The sequence below is a fragment of the Sinocyclocheilus grahami genome, unplaced genomic scaffold (genome assembly GCF_001515645.1).
Source record: "Sinocyclocheilus grahami isolate Dianchi unplaced genomic scaffold, SAMN03320097.WGS_v1.1 scaffold329.1, whole genome shotgun sequence".
In the NCBI taxonomy this organism is placed as follows: domain Eukaryota; kingdom Metazoa; phylum Chordata; class Actinopteri; order Cypriniformes; family Cyprinidae; genus Sinocyclocheilus; species Sinocyclocheilus grahami.
Window position 1 is genome coordinate 756463 of NW_015505508.1, and position 24787 is coordinate 781249.

Sequence of the window (24787 nt, forward strand, 5' to 3'; positions counted from 1 at the left end):
ACAGCACGAAGTCGATGTCTTTCCTCAGTGACCAGCACGGATCAGCTCTAGGCATGACGAAGCGATATCGTCCTCTTTTGGAAGGCCAAACAAAATAGTTTCGCTTTCACAACGAAACACACAGCGTCTCCACAGCATGGCGGCAGCAACAATACTACAGTGAGAATCAAAGTTACGCTTGGCTGTTTATTAGTACTTATTAGGCACAAATTAATGCCTTATTTGACCATATTTTAGATCCCTAACCCCATACCTAAACTACCAACTTCCTTACTAACTAATAATATTCAGCAAATTAGAATTTTGTTCAGGGAAAACTTAGTGAATGTGTAATGATTATTATTTTCGAATATTTCTTGTATATTTTATATATTCATTCTTCATCAGTTCATTGTTCACAAATAATTGAATTACACATTTGAATGACTAATTTACCCTTGTCTCTTCTACTGTGCCTCTTGCTTTATTATTTTATGTGGCACTTTTGGTAGAAACCGTATGCATGTCAGCTCCCAGGGTGCACCAAACGTTACACCGACCCCAGCTCATTGCGCAAACACATCAAGGTCCACTCCAGTAAAGCCCTGCAGGCACAGGACAAGGTAACAATTTCAAGTGTTTGTTAGTTTTGTATCAAGAGACTCTTTCAACAACCTCAGCCTCATTCGGTAACTTGATAACCTAAAAAAATACATGCACACACAATGTGCAACTAATTAGCTGATCTTAATGAACTGATAAATGAAGTCACATCGTTTAATGCATTAACTTCATCAGTAATCTTCATCCCAGAGGTCTTTGATGAAAAGGTCTATTGTTTTATGGGCTGTTCCTGCTCTCCAAACAAAGGAGAATGAAGGAGATCTTTGTGTATTCCCATGGCTTTGGCATTCTAAGCAAGAACACATGTGTTCCCATAATACAGTTAATAAGCAGTGCAGTGCTATTCCTCAAGAGGCCAGATGTGACATGCAAATAGCAAACATGCTCACCAGCTCCACTGAATGCTCAAATGAATCAACAACAGAAAGTTGTTTCAGCCTCAAGATTTTGCCACTCTCACAGTCAAGCAGTATATCTTTGCGGTACTTCTTTACAAAAGCAAACTTCAATAAATGCGCCCACACAGAGAACAAGGCTTCACATTTCTTTTCATTGAATTTCATTGATTTTTTTTGATCGGTTTTCACACTCGGTTTTCTTTATTTGACTTTAGTTGTGCCAAATCCATCTGTCACAGATCATAGTCTAAATTACCCGATTTTGACATCTAGTTATTGTGTCTTGCCTTTACAGAGTAAAGTACGATATGGTGTCTGCTTTCTTAGAGTAGGAAATCAGTGTTGTACATTTTATGCTTATGTTTTCTGTATCTTGACAGGTTCAGCTACACAATAAGGTGGAGCAGGAAGTTGTGGATGTGTGCCTTGGCTTGCAGCATCTCCATGGCTCTGTTCATTCAGTACAGAGTCCAGACCATAGGTGTCCTGCCTCCCTCAAGATTCATCAGGAAGGCTTTACTGGTAGGTGTATACCCAATAGTTTATGGTCTATCCTATATTGGGCTTTTGACTATGATCTGCGAGATGTTTTGCCAGCTTGTGCTGTAAAACTGAAGGAAGTAAAGTACGCCAGATAAAAATGACCAGCATGCTGTGTTATTATTGATGCTGGTCTTGGCAATCTTAACTAACCAGCTTCCTCAGAAAGACTCAACCATCTGGTTGGAAAGTCATGCTGGTCTTAGCTGGTGTTTTCTGCATGGAAAACACCTATATTTTTGCTGGTTTTGAGTTATTTTATTATTATATATTTTTTTTTGTAATATAATTATTTGGCCAAAATGCTCAGGTGAAGCATTGCTGTGGAACACAGAACCTTAAACTCAGGTCAAATTTTTGTACAGTTTGAATTTAAGAATTGTGAATTTGCCATTCAGAAAACTTGAAGCATAACATTATAATCTGAATATATATTTCTCCCCTAAAAACATCCAGAACCCAAATTTTTTAAAAATAAATATATAAAATAATAATAAAATATCTACTGGTAACAAATGTGAATCTGAATACTCCACAATTATTTATTTATTTCAAAATGCAAAATTCAAATGTTTTGTATTTTTTCTCTTTTCCATATAAAACTAAGCATAACATCATTCATGATTAGCTCAAGATGTACATTATTATAAACACTACGGTTGAAAAGTTTTATGATTTTATTTAATGTTCTTGAAAGTCTCTTCTTCTCACCAAGTCTGCATTTATTTGGTCAAAAATACAGTAGAACTGTAATATTGTGAAACATTATTACAATTTTAAAAAACTGTTCTGTTTTTAAAATGTAATTTATTGCTGTGATGGCAAATGTTGTGGCAAGTGCAATTCTCCTAAAAAATAAATAAATCATAAATCATACCGATCCCAAACTTTTGAATGTTAGTGTAAAAGAACCCAATGCGAGTGAAAGATGACATTGTATAACCCTGTACACAAGCAGTCTGTATAATTCCAGCCACTATCCATTTTTAACCAGTGCACAGAAGAAATGGTTTATATGTGCATGCCATTTAGCATTACAGATGTGTCCAGGGGAGAATGTGCTCCGACCAGTGAGTCCCGTCCACTCCCTTCCTCATTTCCCTTTACCCATCATTTACACTACGTACTATTTCTGACATCAGCTCTTCCGACGAGCTCAAAAGACCAGTGTTTGCGCACTCACTGGGCACCCACCGTGGGCAAGCGGCCACCGCACGCATGTCTCTCACACTCCAGAATCTTTTCCATTCCAGCCGCTTTTCCCTTCAGATGCTTGAGACGGAGTCAAGAAGCTGTCAGACAGCGCAGGGCTCCTTTAGTCAACACCTGAATTGAAAATCCATGAGGGCAGTCCACACTAATTGCCTTAGACTGCTCGCGACTTTTCTAAAAGATGTGGCAGGCAGACAGAAGCCAAAGATATTTCAGTCGTCTGATTCTGCCGAATAAGAAAGAAACAACTATGTGTTTCTTCGAGTGAAGAATAACTGTGAGAGATGTTTAACATCAGAAGCCAAATTGACAACATTATTCATTCTGACCTTGATCGATGAGGAATTAAACGGCATTAAAAGAAATTAAGCAGCAATGTTATTATGACATTCACTTCCTGTTCGGTTCCTCAAATGTAACATTAACAAGCTGTAATTCTCTCATTGAACCCAGTGATTATAAGTTTCTTTAACATTTTGGTGTTTTACAGCACACATTTAATATTATATGGCTGGATATGCGCTCATGTGACTGTCTCTTTCCCACCGCAAAATGTCGATTTCAACAAATGAGACAAAATCAAATTATAAAATGAATATAGCATAGCTTAGATAACTTGATCTTAGATGTACACTACCATTCAAACGATTGAGGTCTGTAAAATTGCTTAATGTTTTGGAAAGACATCGCTCATTCTTACCAAGGCTTCATTTATTTGATCAAAAATACAATAAAAACAGAAGTATTATTCCCATTTAAAATTGTTTTCTATTGTAACATATTTTAAAATGTAATTTATTCTTGTGATGGCAAAGCTGAATTTTCAGCAGCCATTACTCCAGTCTGATTTGATGCTCAAGAAACATTTTGGTAACACTTTACAAGAAGCTCCCATTAGTTACCATTAGTTCATACATTAACTAGCATTAACTAACAATGAGTGATACATTTGTTGCAATATTCATTCATCCTTGTTAGTGTTAGTTGTAAAAGTACAACTGTTCATTGATCATGTTTGCTCAGGTCAAAATAATATTAGCTGATACATTTGATTTTAATAATGTATTAGTAAATGTTGAAATTAACATTAACTTTTAATAATAAATGCTTCAGATTCATAAATGCCTCAGAACGTCTCTTTCTGTATGTTTCATTGTCATTTTTATTTCATTTTTCATTGATAGTTGTTAACTAATAATGGCAACAACAACTGGAACATTATTTTAAAGTATTAGCAACATTTTTTGTTTACTGTTATCAATGTTGTTTGAGTTCATATTGAAATCTTAGACTTGATTGCAAGAGAATTAATTAAATTCTCTATTGCTTTCCATTTAATTGTGGTAATTGAGAAGTAAATGTGTTGTAACTATATAGAGATCTCATTGGTCATTTGTTTTTGTCGTTCCTGTGGGTTTACAGCATACCCAGAGGAGGATGAATCCTGTTGCAGAGTATTATCTCTGGAGCAGCCCAGCAGATACTGCAGCATGGAGCACAGCAGCATCAGCCTTCACAACCCTCTGCACAACAATCAGCCGAGGTGAGGATCAGCAATCTGTCTGTATAAGCATCACAATATATGACCAGGCAGGAACATCATAATACTGTATAGGGCTTTTCACACTGCGCTTAACCCTAGGTTATTGTCATTCCAAACCCAGCTTTTAACCCCAGGAAAAGACACATCATTTAGATAAGCACCACTTTTTGTGGTGTTAACCCTGCATAATGATGCCTAACTTATACAATGTGAAATTATGTTGTGTTAGAATGTTACAGCTGCTAGATGCTTAGCAACAGACGTCCAATCCCAGGCCTCATATTTACATGCTTTGGACAGTCACAGAAACAAAGCGTGTTGAATAAACAGTCATTTCAGCATTTGAGGGAAAAAACGTCAACTGGTGATGGAAACCGTGTCAACTGGAGGGAAGAAGAGACTGTTTCATTCTTACTTTTATAGTCCGAAAGGTCTATTCAGGAAAAACGTGTTAGCAGTTGGTGACATATAATGAGGATGCGCAGTACCAGAGCTCTTATGTAACAAGTCGCGTGCTGCTTTCTTCCAATCAATGACACTGACACCGCAAATATCCAAATAAGAACAATAACCCAATGTACAGTGTGAAACATCAGCATATGAATACCCAATATTAATTGTTAACCACAAGTACAGTATGAGCAGTGTGAAACATGAAGCAAGGATTCATATATACTGTACAGTAAATTCCCACTGTTTTTGTGAGAAAAGTGATGCCCATGTATTTGAGTGCACTATTTTGTATAGTGATGGTAGCGACAAAATGTTATTTCTTCTCATATTGACTAGTTAGAACGTAGATTAGATATAGAACGTAGCATATTATCAGTTTTAGCAAACATACAGCATGGAAACATCCAGTTTGCTTCTCTGATACATATGGGAGCAATTTTACTTGTCTAATTGGTTATTTGTCACTGACTGGAGGACTCCATCTGCAGTTCATATATGTGCATCAACCACAGCAGTTAGCAACATGTGCTTATGATGTGAAACATTAAAACAGCACGATGCGATGGGAGCGAATCGTCCCTGCCCTGAGAACGGAGACATAATGAAGTGTGGCGACACATGTTTCTTCAGTAGAAAAATATTATTATTATGCATTCGCATGGGTCTTTTTACAGCACACAGTTAACCCATGACCTGTTCTCTCAATGTTACTGTTGCGCTGTCACGCAAATATGTGCCGACTGTGAAGGGATTTGATTTGATCTGGATGTCTTGCATTAAGATGTTTGTGCAATCTTATGCCATATGGACAATTCAGAGATCATACGGATTGTGGTGTTGTGGTCACTTAAATTCGGTTCTTAGGAATGGCTGTAATGATTCTTCTCATTATTTCATCTTTCTTTATTGCGGTTGTTAAAGAAGCGTATTGTTATGCTGTCACTGACCACAAACAGGCCGTGTTTGTTTCTGAACGTTTGCTTATCCAGACGTGTCCGGAAAAGAAACACATGCCTTGACTTGGTTTGTGTAAGCAACAATCACTCTCGAGGTGATGTGACAGCAAACTCTGTGGCTGTAAACAGGAAATGTGTTTCATCAAAAAACAAAACATAACAGCAGAACCTACTTAACACTTCACGCACACCCTCGGTTGCCAGCTATCCTACGAGTGACTGTGTGACAGAAACACTGAAGGCTTGGGTTTGTGGTCCAAAAACAGAAAGCAAATTTTTTCCCAAATGGGTTTTAAATGATATTATACATTTTATAACTAAATTATCTTTCCTAACTCCTGTCATCAGAATCTGATCCCATTGCAAAATCTGTTTGGTTTGACAAAAAAATAAGCATTTAGGAGACTTACTGAGTATTGTTATTTCAAAACTGTTATGAAATGTGAGATTTTGAGTGATTTGCGGTTTATTTTTGTGTAAATGTGCGTGATTGCTGATGGACTTTCTTTTAAAGCAGTTATCAGAAAAGACACTATCATTTGGTCTTGTATGAGTTATTAGCCATTTGATTTTCTTGCCAAAAGAATCATTCAGTTTGATATATGCTTACATTACAATGTATGAGTAGTTTACAAGACAAGCCTTGTGGTGTGGCATGCTTTACCCCATCTAAAACTATTTTAAACAGCTTTTTCCACATGATTCTATAATTTATATGCATGCAGTTTTAGCATACTAAATAAGACTACAATGACCTTTTGTACTTTTAAAAATTCATATATCATAACGTACCACAATTTAAAATGAACCACTGAAGACTTTCAAAGCTTCTAAAATATACACTTATAAGTTTGGGTTCCGTAAGATTTTTTTTTATTATTAATTATTTATTTTACAGAAAGTTTTATTTAGCAAGAACTCATAAAATTGAGAGTAAAACGTTTACATTACAAAAGATTTCAATTTCAAATACATGCAGTTCTTTTGAACTTTTTATTAATTGACGAATCCTGAAAAAAAGTATCACAGTTTCTACAAATATATTAAGCAGCGCAGCTGTCTTCAACATTGATAATAAGAAATGTTTATTGACACTGAAGTAATGGCTGCTGAAAATTCAGCAATGAATTACAAATTCAAATATTCAAATAGAAAACAGTAGTGATTTTTCACAATATTGCTGTTATTACTGTATTTTTACAGTATTTATCCAACAAAAACAGCCTTGGTGTGTATAAGAATCTTCTTTCAACAACATTAAAACCTTATATTTAACCTAAAATCTTGATGTTTATAAATGTAAAAATGCTCACAGACAAGTAAATCTTATATTTAACCTAAAATATTGATGTTAATAAATCTAAAAAATGCTCAAGGACAAGTATTAAATCTAAATCTAAAAATGATCATGGGCAAGTTATTTTGCCTAATTCACTTATTGTGGACCTGCTGTTTTTAATGAGGAATGACTTGATAACTTGATGAGACATTTCAGCAATGAATTACAAATTCAAATATTCAAATAGAAAACAGTAGTGATTTTTCACAATATTGCTGTTATTACTGTATTTTTACAGTATTTATCCAACAAAAACAGCCTTGGTGTGTATAAGAATCTTCTTTCAACAACATTAAAACCTTATATTTAACCTAAAATCTTGATGTTTATAAATGTAAAAATGCTCACAGACAAGTAAATCTTATATTTAACCTAAAATATTGATGTTAATAAATCTAAAAAATGCTCAAGGACAAGTATTAAATCTAAATCTAAAAATGATCATGGGCAAGTTATTTTGCCTAATTCACTTATTGTGGACCTGCTGTTTTTAATGAGGAATGATAACTTGATGAGACACTGAAGTGCATTTGGAGTTCCTTTGGTAGTTGGAGCAATGTTTGGTAGCAGTAATACATTTTTGTCAACCTGTGTGTTTAAAAGGAGGACTGTTGGATCCATAAAATCTTTTCCAAGATGAAAGTTCCTGCCCTGTAAAGTTGAGTCATTTCATTCACTTATTTAATGACCTCCTCAAACATGACAGGATATCTTACCCAAACATTTTTAAGAAGGTCTTTCACGACAGTGTGCAGGCCGAAAATAACAGTCAACCAAGAGGAGGATCGGTGTGATGGGTAAATTGGGATTTTTAAACGCTGCATGAAAGATTCCTCTCATTCCAGCCTAAGGGTGAGTACGGGCAGCTGGCTGTGATTAGTGCATATAGAGAGGCTCGCTGTGAAACTATGAAGAGTGGAGCTGTTTTCTGAGTTTTGTGCTGACAGCCGCTCTATTGGGACACAGCTCTCTGCTCCACACATGGCAGCGCTGCAGGGCTCCCACACACACACCACTTATCTGCCTCACTTATACTGTAAAGTCCAGTGATAGGACACAGCACTACCAGGCACATAATGGATTTTGTGTTATTTTCAGCAGTTTAAAGTTTTTTGTTGCTAATATAATTTATAATGCATAATATGGTTATCCTAAATTTCTTTCCTTTTCTCTGAGATGTTTAATAAAGACTATTTTAATGTTTTACTCATTTTACTTACACTCTCGTTCACACAGTAGGGGTGTGCAGGCCGAAAATAACACAGTCAACCAAGAGGAGGATCGGTGTGATGGGTAAATTGGGATTTTTAAACGCTGCATGAAAGATTCCTCTCATTCCAGCCTAAGGGTGAGTACGGGCAGCTGGCTGTGATTAGTGCATATAGAGAGGCTCGCTGTGAAACTATGAAGAGTGGAGCCGTTTTCTGAGGTTTGTGCTGACAGCCGCTCTATTGGGACACAGCTCTCTGCTCCACACATGGCAGCGCTGCAGGGCTCCCACACACACACCACTTATCTGCCTCACTTATACTGTAAAGTCCAGTGATAGGACACAGCACTACCAGGCACATAATGTTCTTTTCAGCAGTTTAAAGTTTTTTGTTGCTAATATAATTTATAATGCATAATATGGTTTTCCTAAATTTCTTTCCTTTTCTCTGAGATGTTTAATAAAGACTATTTTAATGTTTTACTCATTTTACTTACACTCTCGTTCACACAGTAGGGTATCTACACCATAGCACAATATTTACTTAGAGGGTGATCAAATTTAGTGGGAGAATTGTCCCAAATTCCAAGACAACTATTTTTCTCTGAATATGACTGGTTAGTTTTCATTGGGGTGTAGCTCCATTTAAGCAGATATGAGTTATAATGACAAAAGCAGCTCTTGCTGACGAATAACACTGAAGAGCTTCCAAAAGACGCTTGGGCCGAACACCCTCAGGCCTCTCTGTAAGGGACCACATTATTTAAATGAACACCGTGCTCCACATAAAGTGCATCATGATGGTTCATTGCTGGCTAGCTGTGAGTTACAGCCTATGCTGGGCTCTCCAGAGGAATGAGTTACCAATAGTAACATTCTTTCATCGTTTACTGATCTCTACATAGTTAGAGTAATACATTAGTCATGACCACAACTTTTAGGTACTGTTTGTATGTGAACTGTTTGTTTTTATTTTGTGTGAGGCAATCTTTTCTGAGGTTTTTATGTAATCATTTAAGCAGTTCTTGAATCTTGGCTCAATTTGACATGAGGTAGAATTAATAGAATAGAATAGAATAGAATAGGGAAAAAATATGATTTATATTAAGTTATAATTATAACACACACACACACACACACACACACACATATATATATATATATATATATATATATATATATATGGATATGACTTAAATTCTTAAATTCTAAATAAATAAATGGTTGTTAAAATAGTTAATAAAATAAGCAAATATACTGTATATTTTATATACTGTTATGCTCTATTTAATCCATAAATATAAATAATATGATTACATTCATCTAACCTTGAATCTCCTCTAAATAGATAAATACATAGCTTTATAAATTGTCACTCCCCAGAATTCCCAGATAATGGCTCATGTTATAGAACATTAAAGGCATGAAATAAATCATTTCAAGAGAAGTTCAGTATGCATGATTATAGACATGAATGCATGAATTTAAAAGCAACTGCTGTGTTATTTCAGACTTTCTCCACTGGTTTGTGGAATCAGCCTGGTCAGTGGTACCAATGAGGTCCAGTCTGTCTCTGACAAACAGAGCTCCTTCCCAAACCCACATCAAAAACTCAACCAGATGTTTCATGAAGTACCAATAAATCACCACGGTAAGAAAGCTATTTTGTATTACCTTCATTAATGTTAAAAAAAATGGTGAAAGGCATTCTTCACTCTGCTGCTTTATATGCTACAATATTTCCGCAAACTGACAACTTGTTGCAACTCCTCAGATTGGGCACTGACGATGATGATGCAGTCTTATGATTTGATGTTAAATAGACACTGTAATTTTCTCTTTGAGTGTGCACAGAGAATGTTGAGGAGAGATGCTGTTTACATTGAGTTCGTAAAATGTCTTTGTTTTGTTGTATGTTTAAGCATTATATTCGATCTCATATTTGTGATGTCAGTATCACATCATATGGTGTACCATTTTGCCTTCTTTTTCAAATAAATTGAGAAATACATTTTCAAATAAATAAATCTATCTGTCTGTCTGTCCAAGTTTTTTTCAGGTGTTTGACCTTGAAATGCTCGTCTGCAAGCTAACAGAAGAAATACTACTAGAATGCTAGCTGTGCCATCTTGTGGTTGTTAACTCGAATATAACGCCTGTAAAGTAGTTTACTTTTACTTCACTTTACTTTTAGTCATTTAGCAGACACTTTTATCCAAAGCGACTTACAAATAAGAAAAAATAATTAAAACTAAAAGCTAAAACTGTATAAATACTTTATATATATATACACACACATTTAAGAAAATGAAATATTTATTTCAATATTTATGAAATAAATTAAATAAAAATGACAAATGCATACAACAACATTTCAAAACTAAAACATTTAAATGAAAAAAATAAAATAAATAAAGCTAAAAACAATTCTAAAATATTAAAAGAACAAAAAGGTATGAGTATAATAATGATTCTAACATAGCACTAAGCCAAACACCAAAAAAACAACTACATATTTTAAACAAGTTTAGTTTGACTTTAGGCTGAAAAACAGCGCTTATTATTTTATTATTCTTAAATTGTTTTTCAGCTCTTGGTACGAGTTTTAAGTTGCTATGAAACAACAAAGATTAGGAGAAGTACTATAAAAGTAAAAGCATGAATTTCAACGCCGTGAACAAGTAGCTAAACGTTATCTCTCTTAAAGAGGTAAACAAAAAACAAAAATGTATTTGCAGTAAAGTGATAAATACTCGGAACTAGTTGTTTTGTCAAGGTGCTACATTTAGCATGCGTGTTGTTGCTATGGTTACCTCTTCAGGGGAACGTGGTTTCTCGCGAGCGTCTTTAACACAGTGGTTTGCTGACTTTTATCTAACTTTTGGGATAACTGGATATGTGTTTGAAAAGGCTGTTGAGATGAACATCCTATGCAGTCATATGTCAAATGAACATACTGTTTTAAGAGACTCCCTAACATTCAAGCCAATAATGAGGGGGGGGGGGAGGCCCCACAGCATGACGGAAGTCTACCTTTCCAGGTAGCCCAAGTTTCTTTCCCTCGCTGTATTCACTCACACACTTTCCCTCCGCATCACACACACAGGAAGCAGAATTTCCACATTCCAGCCGGTGTTGTGTTGATCAGGACACACCCAGCGCGCGCGCACACACTGTACAGTAGAGAGCGATGGGACTGCTGCTCTATGCGCTTTGTGTCGCGGTGATCTGAATGAATGACACTTCCACCAACACATCACAATAATGACACGTGAAGGTAAGCGTCACTTTGAACACTTTACTCTGACTTTAACACTACACCCATGCATTGTAACCGTGTGTATTTTAGTGAACTTAAAATTGCTTCGGTAAAATACTTTGTACGTGGAGAGAGTTGCTTTAGTCAGTCATTTCTAAATAATACATATCTTACGTTGACCGTTTCTGCTTTGCCTTCATAATTGGATTGTGTTTTGTATTGATTTATTGTTGTTTTATGTTATGTTGTTGAGCAGACGCATTGTGAAGCTGCGCTTGAGTAAAATCAAAGATCCGCTATCTGAGAGGAAACTGCTGGAACTGGGTGTAACAGTGCGCATTGTTCTGCCATGAGATCATGTAGGATAGGTTTGAACATACCCAGCGCTTAATCCATTTGTTCATACATTAGGAAAACTTTTATTTAGTATGCATATCATATATAAGAACACCCCCCACCTGTACCTTAAACCTCACAGAATTGATCTTCCTTGCATTGAATTGATCAGTCTAAATGACTGTCATGGGTTGAAAGAAAATGTATATTTATTCCACGAAGCTTAGGCTATCTTATTTTCACGGGCCCAAATGTTTAGTAATTTCTCTTTCTAAGTGAGCTCATATTTTCAGGACTAGTCCAGTTAAATTTACTAATAAATGAATGAATCTCGACTTCTCTCTTGCTGTCACTGTCTATTCGAATAGAAGGGAAACACAAAGACCGGAACGGTTTTATTAATATTTAGTTAAAAAAAATATACAGTCAAAGCCAAAAGGATCTAGTTGTTTGTTTGGGTCAGGTTTTTCCTACATTGTGGGAACCAGCACACCACAGAAAGGTTTCTGTGATGGTCCGGTTTATGCTTACGGGATATAAAATATCATTAGCTCACTATCAAACAATAGAAGTTGATGGAAATTTTCCATCGTGATTGAAAACAAACCTGTGTGCATGTAAGAGAGAGATGAGATCAAAATGTAGGTGATTGTTTTATTAGGGCTTACTTGCTGAACTTAAGCCAGCATTGTTTCTCCAATTTAATGTGGATTTGTGACAGCTTAGATTAAATCTGCAAATCTCTCAACGGTGATACTCCATAACCTATCATTACTTCATTCTAAAATGTACTTGTAGTAGTTGTTTTTCAACTTGTATTAGTTGTTCGTCACTGGTGCAGATAAACATAGCCTTTTCATTTCAGTGACACAGAACATCTTTAGGCCGGTGTTGGGTAAACAAATAGCTGTTGATGATATCTGAACTAAAATGAGTGTTTCAGCAGTATTGAATGCAAGGCTGGGTTGGCCTGGTTCCTCACCCCTCGTTCCTGATGTGGATAGTCTGTGTTGTCAGGGGGCTTGCACATTCCACTCCCATTGTTTACATCAGGAAAGTCTGATGCCAGGCCTATACGTGCAGGGGAACGAAAACATGTTTTGTCATCTGCACAACAGGGAAAAAGATATTGGAGCAAAGATCTCTTAAAGATAACAGAAGATGAATTAGCTTTTTTTTGTGAAACAAATCATAAAAACCGTTTACTACGTAATAAAACAAAGAAGTAATCTAAAACATAAAAGTATTACTTTTACTATTAAAAGTAGAACATAAGGATATATTGTTATACATGCAGGCAGTGATCACTGCCACTAATCTGTGCATGCATTTAAGTTTTCATAGCTTCAGAAATTATATTAAACACTTCTGTTTAATTTAGAAAGCACTTATTGCTACACAGCCATCAAAGGATGTGTGTGATATATTTGTTCAGTTCCCAATCAACCGTGAGCTGCGTGGTTGCCAGATAAGATGTTTCTCTGTAAGAAGTGTGGACTCCTGCTCCCAGACTCATCTCATCGCCATGCCAACTCCCGCATAAATGACAACAGTGCCGAAGCCCCAGCCATGTTGCTATGCACACGGGATCTTTACCTCTCTGCTCAACCTGAGCGAGCAGATCCCTGGAGGTCGAGCTAGAACATAACAGAAAGAGAGAGAACATAATAAGTGTGCATGTGATATTTCACTCTTAAGATGTAGAATCAGATCACATGAAATCTGTAAGTCATTTGTTGGTTGACTGTGTAAACTCTGTTTTTCTGTAGCACTTTCGAAACTGTTTGTTTTAGTGGTCCGATTTATCGGCATTATCTCTGATTATCTTTGATATGCATTGAAACGTCCAATGTTATTGACAATATCAATGTTATTGACAATATAACAAACCTTTGGAGTCCTCCACCGTAAACTTAACCACTTCTCAACTTTTCAACCTTTTAGAAAAATATATAAATATTGTATTATATATTTATTGTATATTATATGTGCAGACTTTAAAATGATTACAGATTTTAGAAATGACGTAATATGAAATGTCAAATGTTAGATCGGTACTCTATATTTTAATACAGCAATCCTTTTGTGGTTGAATTGTATTGATGTTTTATGGTAGCAGCAAAATAATTCAGTGTTTCTTAATGACAAACATCCTTAAGTACTTACAATGATGCTGAAATAAAAGTCAATAAACAACAAGATTTAGATCATTTTATATATTTATAAAAATATATAATAATTATATTACGATAATTTATAAAAATAAATAATAGCTGCCCCACTGCAAACAAAATATCATAAAAAAAGATTAAATAATGATTAAAATGAAAATAAAGAAATTTTAAAGCTTGGTTAAAATGATAGAATTCTTTGAAAATAATTGAATGGCACCGGGATTTCACATAGAACAGAATAAAACTATTATAATTTCAAATTATTTAAATGGAGTATGTAAATATGATGGAACACATAATAATACAATAAAATCATCCTATTAGTGAAGTATTTTATAAGGATTTGTAAACATTTGTTGCCTACATCTCTAAAACTTAGTTTTAGATGCTGTCAGTAAATGAATGTTTCAATTTTAGGAGTGTTTTGCCATGCTTCACTGTTTAAATATGATAAGTGTGAAGCTATTTCTAATCCTTGGGTTTTTTTTGTTTGTTTTTTTGTTATAGGACTTGTCTTTTTATGCTGGCTGGGGATTCTTCAAATGGTGCATGTGACCGAAGGAAGCGCTAAGGAATGTGGGTGCCCAGCTGCCAGCATTTTGTCTCACTTTCCATCTGAGATGCCCAATGACACTTGCTGCTTGAACTACTCAGGATCCACATTCAACCAGGTGACTTGGGCAACTTTTTTGTCGCATAAACACTTGCAGGTTTTGGACCTGACTAACTGTAATATCAGTCACATTGATCACAGTGAGGTCGGCGATGCTGTCAGTTTATTGAGAGAGCTGTATCTTAGCCAGAACAGACTGACATCACTGCCAGCTGACTTCCTAGCTAAAGCCTATAGTTTGGAAGTGCTGGATCTGGGAGTGAATCATCTGAAACACCTGCCCGAGCAATTTCTGCAGAACTCGAACAAACTGCGAGCGCTGATCGTGGGATGGAACCTGCTGAGCGTTCTACCTCATTCAGCGCTTAAGCCTTCGCTAGAGCGTCTGGAGCTCATCGGAAACCCCTGGGCCTGCACATGCTCGCTGTGGGAGGGTCTTGAAGGTGGAATGCACGACAACTCCAGCAGCCTTCATGACCTCGTAGGCAATCTGACCTGTGCCTCTCCTCAGAATCTTGCAGGACGGAGGGTTTGGTCTTTGCAGACCAGTGACTTGTGCCATTTGGCCAACCTGACCGCTCTCTTCATCCTGCTTCCCCTGTTCCTCCTCCTCAGTTTGATGCTCTGCTGGTGCTGTGGGAGGAAGAAGAAGAGGAAAGAGAGCTCATCGTTCAGCCCGACTCGCAAAAGATCCAACAACTCCCATTGCAACGGACGGTGGCCACATGCCAAACTGCCCACTGGGGATTCAGCAGTGTCTGTAGACGGTGGAAAGGAGGTCATACTGAGGAACCATCTGATGCTTCAGCCCTCATCCAACTTGATGGACAGCACTCGTGATATTTATGAAGAGGTGGAGATCAAACTGGGCTCTGTGAACTCTCTGGCCCCTCCGCCGTCCTCTTGCTCCACAGAAGGGACCGCGGGAAAGCAGGACCTGGACACGGTGAGTGTGAGCGAAGTGATGAAGGACTCGGCTGATCGGGAGAAGGCGTATCTGACCCAGTCCACTGAATACTACAGCTTGGTTCCCGGGATTGAAATAGAGGACTCCGATCATGGAGAGTATGAGAGTGTGGACCTCTCGTGACAGTACAGAAAATGGTTGCGTTTGATTGACATACTCAGAGATGCTATCAAGTACACTGGAGTTTTGTGAGGTCTGAAGGTGCAGTCACATTTACCATTTGCTTGGTGAAATTTCATGGGCGAATCCAGTCATTCCAATAAGATTCCGCAAAGAAGTTTTGCGTGAGGGGGAAACGGACTGCCCCCCAAATAAATTCTCCTCACTGACCAACAGAAAGAGACATCTGTGTGAGCAGTGCTATTGACAATGGACCACAGACCTGTTTTTTTTTGCACAAAAAATTTTTTGCTGAAATTTCGCTAATGTGACAGCACCTTCGGTCAGGACGTTTTCCATTTGGTTGCAAATGCACAGTGAACGTTGATGTTAAAGAGGTCATATGATGTTGCTAAAAAGAACATTATTTTGTGTATTTGGTGTAATGAAATGTGTTTATGCGGTTTAAGGTTAAAAAAATCACACTATTTTCCACACACTGTACATTATTGTTTCTCCTCTATGTCTCGCCTTTCTGAAACTTGTCGATTTTTACAAAGCTCATCAGTCTGAAAAGCGAGGTGTGCTCTGATTGGCCAGCAATCCAGTGCGTTGTGATTGGCCGAATACCTCAAGCGTGTGACTGAAATGTTACGCCCCTTTACCATACTGTGATGCTGTGTCCCGGAGTGACGAAACAAAAACATTAAAACCCATTATAAACAAGGCATTTGTGGCATCCAGTGGGGACATAATTACAGATTATAGTGACTTGTCTTTTTACGCGTTGCGTTGCGTTGCATCGCGCCGCGTAAACATAAAACCATGTCTGCATTTGTGATCGGAGAAATGACAAACAACAAGCGCTACTCTACACTGCTCAAAACTCGCGTTTGAATCATCAGTGGCAAATTCTTTAAATATGAAAATGTACTTACAGTCTGTGAGTCAGAACAGCCGGCATTGGCAGCAACAATAAAGTTACACCTTCTTTCTTTGCGTGAACATTTGGGAGGTGTTATGCAAATCTTCCCACACAGTGAGACATAGAAGTGGGGGGGGGGGCGTGTTTAAACGAGGCGTTTTAGGAGGGCGTGGACCAGTCTCAACTTTTATAAAGAATATCTCTTTAGGTTTGAGACTTTAGTCTTTGCAACTTTAGGGATCTTATCTATTCACAAACAGCTTGTAACACTCCAAAGAGAAAGGAAAACTTAAAATCGCATCATATGACCCCTTTAAAGGAAGTCACTGCGCCAGTGCAAAGCCATTATATTTGCATACAACGGGAATGAATTACTGTACTGATAAAGTGTCAAATGGAGCTGTTTGCAGACTCAGTCTGTTGCCAAGATAAGCTATCATATAGCTGTCGCCTATATATTTTCATTATATTGAGATTTTTATATCTTCGTCTACTGTAATTTAGATGAAAGTTTTATTATTGTAATATTACTTTGTGTTTCACCTTCAGTTACAGTGTTTAGTGTCAATGTAAAATGTATTTGGTGTCACATAACTTATATATCATCGTGAAGAAGAAATGTAACAGTAGAGAGCATGAGAACAGCAAACAGAGTCCAGCCTCTGGTCTTTATCTTAAGTAATCAAATCTGCTCAAATTTGATGTATGATGGACTAACATTTCTCTCCTACATGGAATTTTGGAGGGTCACTGTTTATGTAACTATTTAAATGTTGAATACTCTGACTTTTTAGTCAATAGTATCTAGCCTCAGTTGGCCACAGCTGATGTAATCATTATTTTGGCCTTGCTAATAATTAATTTACTCTTAGCGAGTTAAAAACTTGTATAATCAAATAAACAGAAACCGCTATAATAGTAAAATGAAGTGGATTTCAGATAAGATCAGGCTGACTCAACAAGAAAAAAAAGCAGATTTTGATGGAAAGCCTAAATAAAGCAGGAGAGGTTGTACACCGATACATACAGAACTATACAGAACAAATAACACTCAACTTTTACATATAAAATGACTTTTACTGTCTTTTTGTTAATTGAAATAAAACTGATGTTAAATAAAATACAAATATTACATGAACATTTTTAACTTTAAAAACTTGAAAAGGAGAAGTGTTGCCTTGGCATTTAACTGAAATAAAATAGGTTTAAGATAAAGTACTAAAATTACTAAACCTAAAACTGAAATAAAAATAAATGAAAACTAAACAGTAATATTTAAAAAAACTAATAAAGATGACAGAAGTACATAAAACTTCAAATAAAATAAAAATATTAAAAAATATATATATAAAAAATAAAGAATATAAAAATAAAAGCTAATTTATAATAATAATAAATACTATATAAGTAATACTACAATAACACTGTCCATTTCTATATTGATAAAATTACAAATCTAGTCCAATTTCTAACAAGGCCAGCAACAAAAATGATGGTCAAACAACACTGAACAAAACACACAGTTTTTGTAATATTGGGTGCATATGAGTTACACTGGACTTTCTGTAGGAATTTATTATGATAATTTGTGACATTATCAAACAATCCTGAAAATTAGAAATTATATTTAATTATTGCCTTCAAATAAATGCTTTTTCACTTAATTGTTGTTTTGCATGTTTCTGAGATTTTTAACTCGTTCAGTGTTAATTAATTGGACTACAGGCTCTAATCATTGGTTGTTTAACTGAAATTGTGAAAACATTTCAAATGTATTAATCATACTCCGTCCTAAGGGACCAAGTATGAAATGAATATAGCCCTTCCAGAGTCTCACACTGGTCTTCACAAGATCTGCTTCTGTGTCCCCATAAGGACCCAGGCCATTCATTAGTGGCTGAAATCACTCAACAGTAATAGAAAGCCAGCTCTGATTTCCTCCTGTGTGGGAGTTTGTAATTATAGCATTGGGTTACTCCGTCCCAGTACAACCTGCAGAGCTGTTATAGCCTCACAGACATCTCTACCTGCCCTGCTGTGGGACAGAGTGTTATATTTTGGGCTCTGTGGGCACTTTAGAGTTGTGAAATTTCTATTTTTAAAGCTTGCTTGACCAGACACAATGCACAAAAGCGTGTTCTTTTATTTAGAGGCAATCTAATTATTTAAACCATCACTGCAATTATGAACATGCCTTCATTTAATTTAGTAGTGCATATACATAATTGTCAAAGTTTTGCAAATTTGAGCAAATACATTAATTTAGTGATTATCATAAGGGTTTTGCTCAAACAAACATTTTTAATTATGTTTCCTGAACTAAGAGAGCCCTTCAACAGAGATTATTTTTTTATGATAAGAATACATGTTCCTTTAAGAGTAAAAAGTTCTCATATATTATTGCTTTTTACTGATTCATTTATTATTTAAAAATGAATTGTTTATGTTTGACTACTGTCTTGATGTGTTTTATGTGTACAATAGATATCTAAAGAAAATGTTATCATGATTCTTCTTACCTAATTGAATTCAGCTGGAAAACAGGATATGTAAACAATTTCTCAAGGGGAAGTATGGGTTATAAAAAAAATGTGATCAAGCTTTTGTTTTATTTAACATGGAATGGAATGGAAGGGGTGTTCAGCATGGACAAAGTGAACTGATGCTGCCAGTGCTGTGGGTCTTCTAAATTGGAGTAATACTGTATTTTCTTTCCCTTATAGTTCCCCTAATGGTTGCTGAAAATCTGTGTATGTTTTAGGCAGGCAGGCAGGCAGGCAGGCAGCTTATCTTCTTAAACTTATCATGTTTAAGAACATCTCATAAGTCATCTCAAAATCTCATTAGGACAACAAAAGCTGAAATGTTGGAGTGTTTTTCTAGTATTCCACCATGACGGTATCCTACACGCTCAAGGTGGCCAATGCTAAGTTTGGAGGCTTCTCAAAGTTGCTCTTCCGATGGAAAGGAAGCATTTACAAGCTTCTATACAGAGAATTCCTGGTCTTCTGTTTACTGTACGGCTTCATCAGTATTCTATACAGGTATCATGACATTCCAAACATTCTAATAATCCACTTTTTTTAACAGTTGAACATTGTTTTGGCTGATGATTTTTATCCAGAGCAAATTACAAGCAAGCAATGGTACGAGTGCCAAGTCATAAAGAGATGCCATTTTTTTTTGTATTGCCAACAGTATATGCTGCAAGGCCAAGTTTTAAGTTTAACCTTAGAAAACTAACTTAATGCAAATTATATTTAGTAGAAAGTAGAGACATTTCTTTTTAAGTAATGGTTTGAGGATAGAAATGGCCTTGGTTATTCAAGTGTACACATGAAGTGCTGTTGTCCTTCAACAACTCAATCAATTCATGTTGCATCTTACAGGTGTGTCCTCACTAACAAACAACAAGAGGTGTTTGAGCGACTTGCACGCCATTGCAACAAGTTTGCTAAACTCATCCCTATGTCATTTGTTCTTGGTGAGCATAAATGTTCTGACCATAGCAACATGACATTACTAACTCCTTGGGTTCCTTGTACTAAGTTAAACTGGTCTGTGGTCTTTGTCAGGGTTCTATGTCACCCAGGCGTTTCAGCGTTGGTGGGGTCAATATACAAGCTTTCCCCTGCCAGATAACCTGATGATGGTCGTATCTGGGAATGTCCATGGCGCAGACGAAAGAGGCCGTCTGCTGAGGAGAACTCTGATGAGGTATGCAAACCTGTCGTCTGTCCTCATCCTGCGCTCCATCAGTGCACGAGTACGCAAGAGATTCCCAACTCTGGAGGACATTGTGGAGGCAGGTAAGAACTTTGCATCTGAAAATGTGTGGGAGGAATAGAAGTACTGTATTACATTTCAAGGTGTTTTCCACATCTCTAATAAAGTAAAGAGCCTTTGCATTGTTTCCTGCAGAATTATAATTATTTATATAACCTACTATACATACACTCAGTAATGCTATTGACACAAAACTTTCTTCATATGGACACAGAAAGTAATTATAACTTGCAGTTCAGTAAGTGAGTCAGACAATGATTAATTAACTGCTCTGATGTATTTTATTCAGTGAAGGATTTGTTTGGCTGATTCAAATGTTTTTGATTCACTAAAAAGAAATGGCTCATAAGAGTCATTTATTCGTGAAGTGGACTAATTGCGTCGCATTGTATGCTTTTGATTCACCAAAAAGAACCAGTTAATAAGAATCATTTATTTGTGAATCAGACTACTCTGGTCACGTTGTATGTTTTTTCAAGGATACTTCAATAGAAAGACATTTCTTGCCATTACACACTGTAAAAAAAATTCTGTACAATTTACGGTAAAAAAATGTAAAAAAAAATATGGTAGCAACATTTTAGGTTTTTACGGTTTTAACTTAAATTTACAGTTAAATACCGTAATTTCATTAACTGATATAATGTTAATATACCATCCTATTGAAGTACTGAAATCTGTTTTGCACGTTTGCAATTCAATGATAACCACCAAATGCAGATGGTGATGAGAAAGTCACATGATGAACCAAAGCCCATCACAAGCAGCTTTTAAATAATAACATATATAGAAGGTGCACAGTGTCATTCACACAAACACTAAACAACATCATGGTAACACACATGAAACTGAAATAATGCAATAAACATTCATTTAACAACATTATGTGTAATACACAACCCTAATATACAAAACTGATAAGAAAAAACTAAGAAGAAACATAGTTATTTAAACAAAAAAACATCGAATTTGAAATGTAACGCAGGGAATTCTGGGAATGTCAATTTACGGTTATTCACTGTAAATTCACTGTTATTCACTGGTTATTCACTGTACGGTCTTTTTCACTTCCAAAAACGGTATACTACCGTAAAATTACATGTAATGTCCAATACAGTTCTTCACCGTATATAGTAGGGGAATTTACCATTAACCATTTAACAGGATTTTTACTGTAGCATTTTTACAGTCTTTTACCGTTAAATTCACTGTCATTTTTTTTACAGTGCATTCAATATAGACTAAGGAAAAATATGATTTATTTTGCCTTTAAGGTGAAGTGTGTAAGAAATACTGAGCCACTTATTCAAAACCAGTGAATTTGTCAGAATTGTAATTGGAAAGCATTTATTTGACACTGCTTTTCTTTTATTGCAGGATTCATAACCGCAGACGAGCTCAAGAAACTAAACCATCTGCACTCTGACTTCAACAAATACTGGATGCCACTTGCATGGTTTGCTAATCTGGCATCCCAAGCGAGAAAAGAAGGGTGTGTGAAAGATGATATAGCCTTGCGACTTCTCATGGATGTGAGTGCATTTAAACATGTCAAGATGATGCATATGTGCAATAAAAGCACAATAATTCCTTTCTTTCTTCCTCTTTGTCAGGAGTTGAATAACTATAGATCAAAATGCAGCATGCTCTTCCACTATGACTGGATCAGTATTCCCTTGGTGTACACACAGGTGAAGCTCAGCTGACAGATCTCTGTAGCTCAGTGTGTGCACCTCAGGTCATCTCACTTCTGTTTGGATGCAGGTAGTGACCGTGGCTGTGTACTCCTTTTTTACATTCTGCCTAATTGGGCGGCAGTTTGTGAAACCTGAGAAACCTGATGAAGACAAAATTCATCTGGACCTTTATGTCCCCATTTTCACTCTACTGGAATTCTTCTTTTACGCTGGCTGGTTAAAGGTATGATTGGTAGTATAAGAGCATATTTTGTACTACAAAACTGGTTTGATTTCTCTAAAATTAAGGGTAGGCTACACGTTCTTAAAGGTAGGGGAACTTATTATCAACCCATTTGGAGAAGATGACGATGATTTTGAGACCAACCAACTCATAGATCGAAACATTCAGGTTAGTAAATCAATACTCCATTTCAAAGTATGCACACAATGGATAATAACCACAAGTGGCAATGTTTTTGATTTTTCTCTAGGTTTCCATGCTAGCTGTAGATGACATGCATCAAAATCTTCCTCTCCTTGAGAAGGACAAATACTGGGTGGATAAGGGTCCTTCATATCCTTCAGCTACTATGAGGCCTGTCTTCATGGGTTCCACACATGACATGAGGTACTATGATGAACTGCAACACCTATCCATAATTTATAAACATTTAACATGTGTAAATGTCAAAGGGGCAGATCAATACGTTTGGGGAAAACATCAAAAAAAAAAAAGTAAGTAATGTTAATACCGCTAGCATTCAATATATTATTCTTGTCATGTAAGTCGGTTGGTCACTTAACTTTAACTAATAAGCAAATGTATAGGTCAAGTATGCAATATATGTTTCTTGTTTGTTTAACCCTCTGGTATTGTTCATTTGGGGGGTCACACTTGTGTTGTTCGCAGTCAAAAGTCCGAACACCTGAAATGTAACTTTTTTTTTCAATATTTTGTATTTTGAGAGAATTTCATGATACTAATTAATATTTATGCAATAATTATAATACATGTTTTCTAATATTTTTATATTTTCAATTATGGCAGTATTTCGTGTTAAAATAGAGACAATGCCTTTAAAAAACAATTTTTGAAGGCAGACTAGTGCCATCTGGTGGGAGTAAATTAAGAAAAAACACTAGATTCCTATAGAACTCTATATAAAAAGCTTACTAATTCTCTAGCTGTTTTTAGATATAAATACTTATTTTTATTAAGTTGTGGATTTGGATATATATTTAGATATTCTTAAAGACAATGTTTTGTAAAGGTTTAGATTTTTTTTAGTTCGAAATTTTGGTTTGAAATGTCAGTTTTTGCATTAGTTTTAATACAGTCAAACCTGAACTCCGAGAAAGACATTTTGTTAAACATAACATCGAGATTCAACAAAAATTAACAGGAATGCTTTATCAGAGGTTAATAAACCTCTTATTTGAGTCTTCTGGCTCAATTTTGCCATATTGTTACAGCCGCATCAGTTCATTTGTGTGTGAGTGTGTGTCTGTTTTGTACTCTTGATGGTTCAGAATAACCTTTTCCTTGGTGTCTGTGTTTTTACTGCATTGTGGCTGAATTGATTTAATTTCACCGATTTGTAAAAACATGCTTTGTGTTAGTCACACTAGTTCATATATGTGTGTTTGTGTCTATTTTGCACTCTTGATATTTTAGTGTCACTCCTTCATTGCTGTGCACTTTTTTTCTGCATAGTGAATGATTTGTAGTTTGAACGTATTTCCTATTCATTTCCAATGGCGATTGCTTTTTTACCTCGAACAACACAAGTGACTATTTTTACAACTGTGTAGCTTTTTCGAATCAAGTCCACGATTTGTTTTTTTCGTGGTCATATAGCGAATACCATAAAAGTTAAGTTTCGTATCATTCTGATGAAGTAGCGAATTTAATGAAATACAGGAAACTGATATTTGAAACTTGTTGTAAATTTGTGTAAATCCTTGAAAATGTGATTTACGCTCTTAAGGATTTCTTACATTGACTTTAGTATTGTTTTTATTAGGATTCTTGAGGATGATAACGAGGAACCTTTACCAACCCCTAAGACACAAATGCTTGCTATCAATGTGTGGCCGACTACACACAAAGTAAAAAAGCAGAAAAACAAGAGCTTGCAACAATTATGTCTTTGCTGCAGATCTTAATGTAAAGGCGAGCGCTCAAGACTTGAACAGCCTTCCAAAACCATCATCCCATCACCACTACAGCAACAAAACACGACCGTTCAATATGTCTGCCATGATAAACTCTTGGGGTCACCTGAAACTACAGGACAGGCAAACCAAGACCCATAGATAAATATGTAACTACCCAGTCAGATTTTACTTGGCATGTATTTGAGAGTCAAGGATGAGAGGATACTTGCTACAATATTTGAACCCTCATCTCTGCTTGCACTTTTGACCAATGTACATATTACCGTTCAAAGATTTGGGGTCTGAAAGATTTTTATTTTTTAAATAAAGTTTATTCATTAAAGATGCATTAAATTGTGCTAAAGTGACAAGTGAAGAAATGTTAGAATTTTTTTATTTGTTTCCACAAAAATATTAAGCAGCACAACAGATTTTTCCCCCAACACTGATAAATCAGCATACTCGAAAGATCATGCGACACTGAAGACTGGAGTAATGACAGCTGAATATTCAGTTTTGCCATCACATAAATTACATT

General features: G+C 36.0%; 3 protein-coding genes across 3 annotated transcripts in view; all 3 read left to right on the forward strand.

Annotated features, from left to right (window-relative positions):
* The window catches only part of glis1a (GLIS family zinc finger 1a), a 26431-nt gene extending 15259 nt beyond the window's left edge, over window positions 1-11172 (forward strand). The window contains exons 4-8 of the mRNA XM_016295024.1: window positions 492-602; window positions 1382-1523; window positions 4176-4296; window positions 9766-9905; window positions 11165-11172. Coding sequence (XP_016150510.1) covers window positions 492-602; window positions 1382-1523; window positions 4176-4296; window positions 9766-9905; window positions 11165-11172 — 522 coding nt within the window. The remainder of the gene's footprint in view (window positions 1-491; window positions 603-1381; window positions 1524-4175; window positions 4297-9765; window positions 9906-11164) is intronic.
* Window positions 11173-11430: 258 nt separating this feature from the next.
* LOC107602518 (leucine-rich repeat-containing protein 38) lies at window positions 11431-16145 on the forward strand. Its single transcript, XM_016295029.1, has 2 exons — window positions 11431-11531; window positions 14531-16145. Exons 1-2 carry the CDS (start codon window positions 11519-11521, stop codon window positions 15724-15726), a joined length of 1209 nt encoding a protein of 402 aa, XP_016150515.1. The 5' UTR covers window positions 11431-11518; the 3' UTR covers window positions 15727-16145.
* Window positions 16146-19519: 3374 nt separating this feature from the next.
* On the forward strand, window positions 19520-24421 carry best4 (bestrophin 4). The gene is given in 9 exon segments (XM_016295070.1): window positions 19520-19671; window positions 20017-20111; window positions 20203-20436; window positions 21791-21945; window positions 22027-22104; window positions 22178-22333; window positions 22421-22501; window positions 22584-22720; window positions 24117-24421. Coding segments are annotated over 9 exon segments (1380 nt in total). The 3' UTR covers window positions 24409-24421.
* The last annotated feature ends 366 nt before the right edge of the window (window positions 24422-24787 follow it).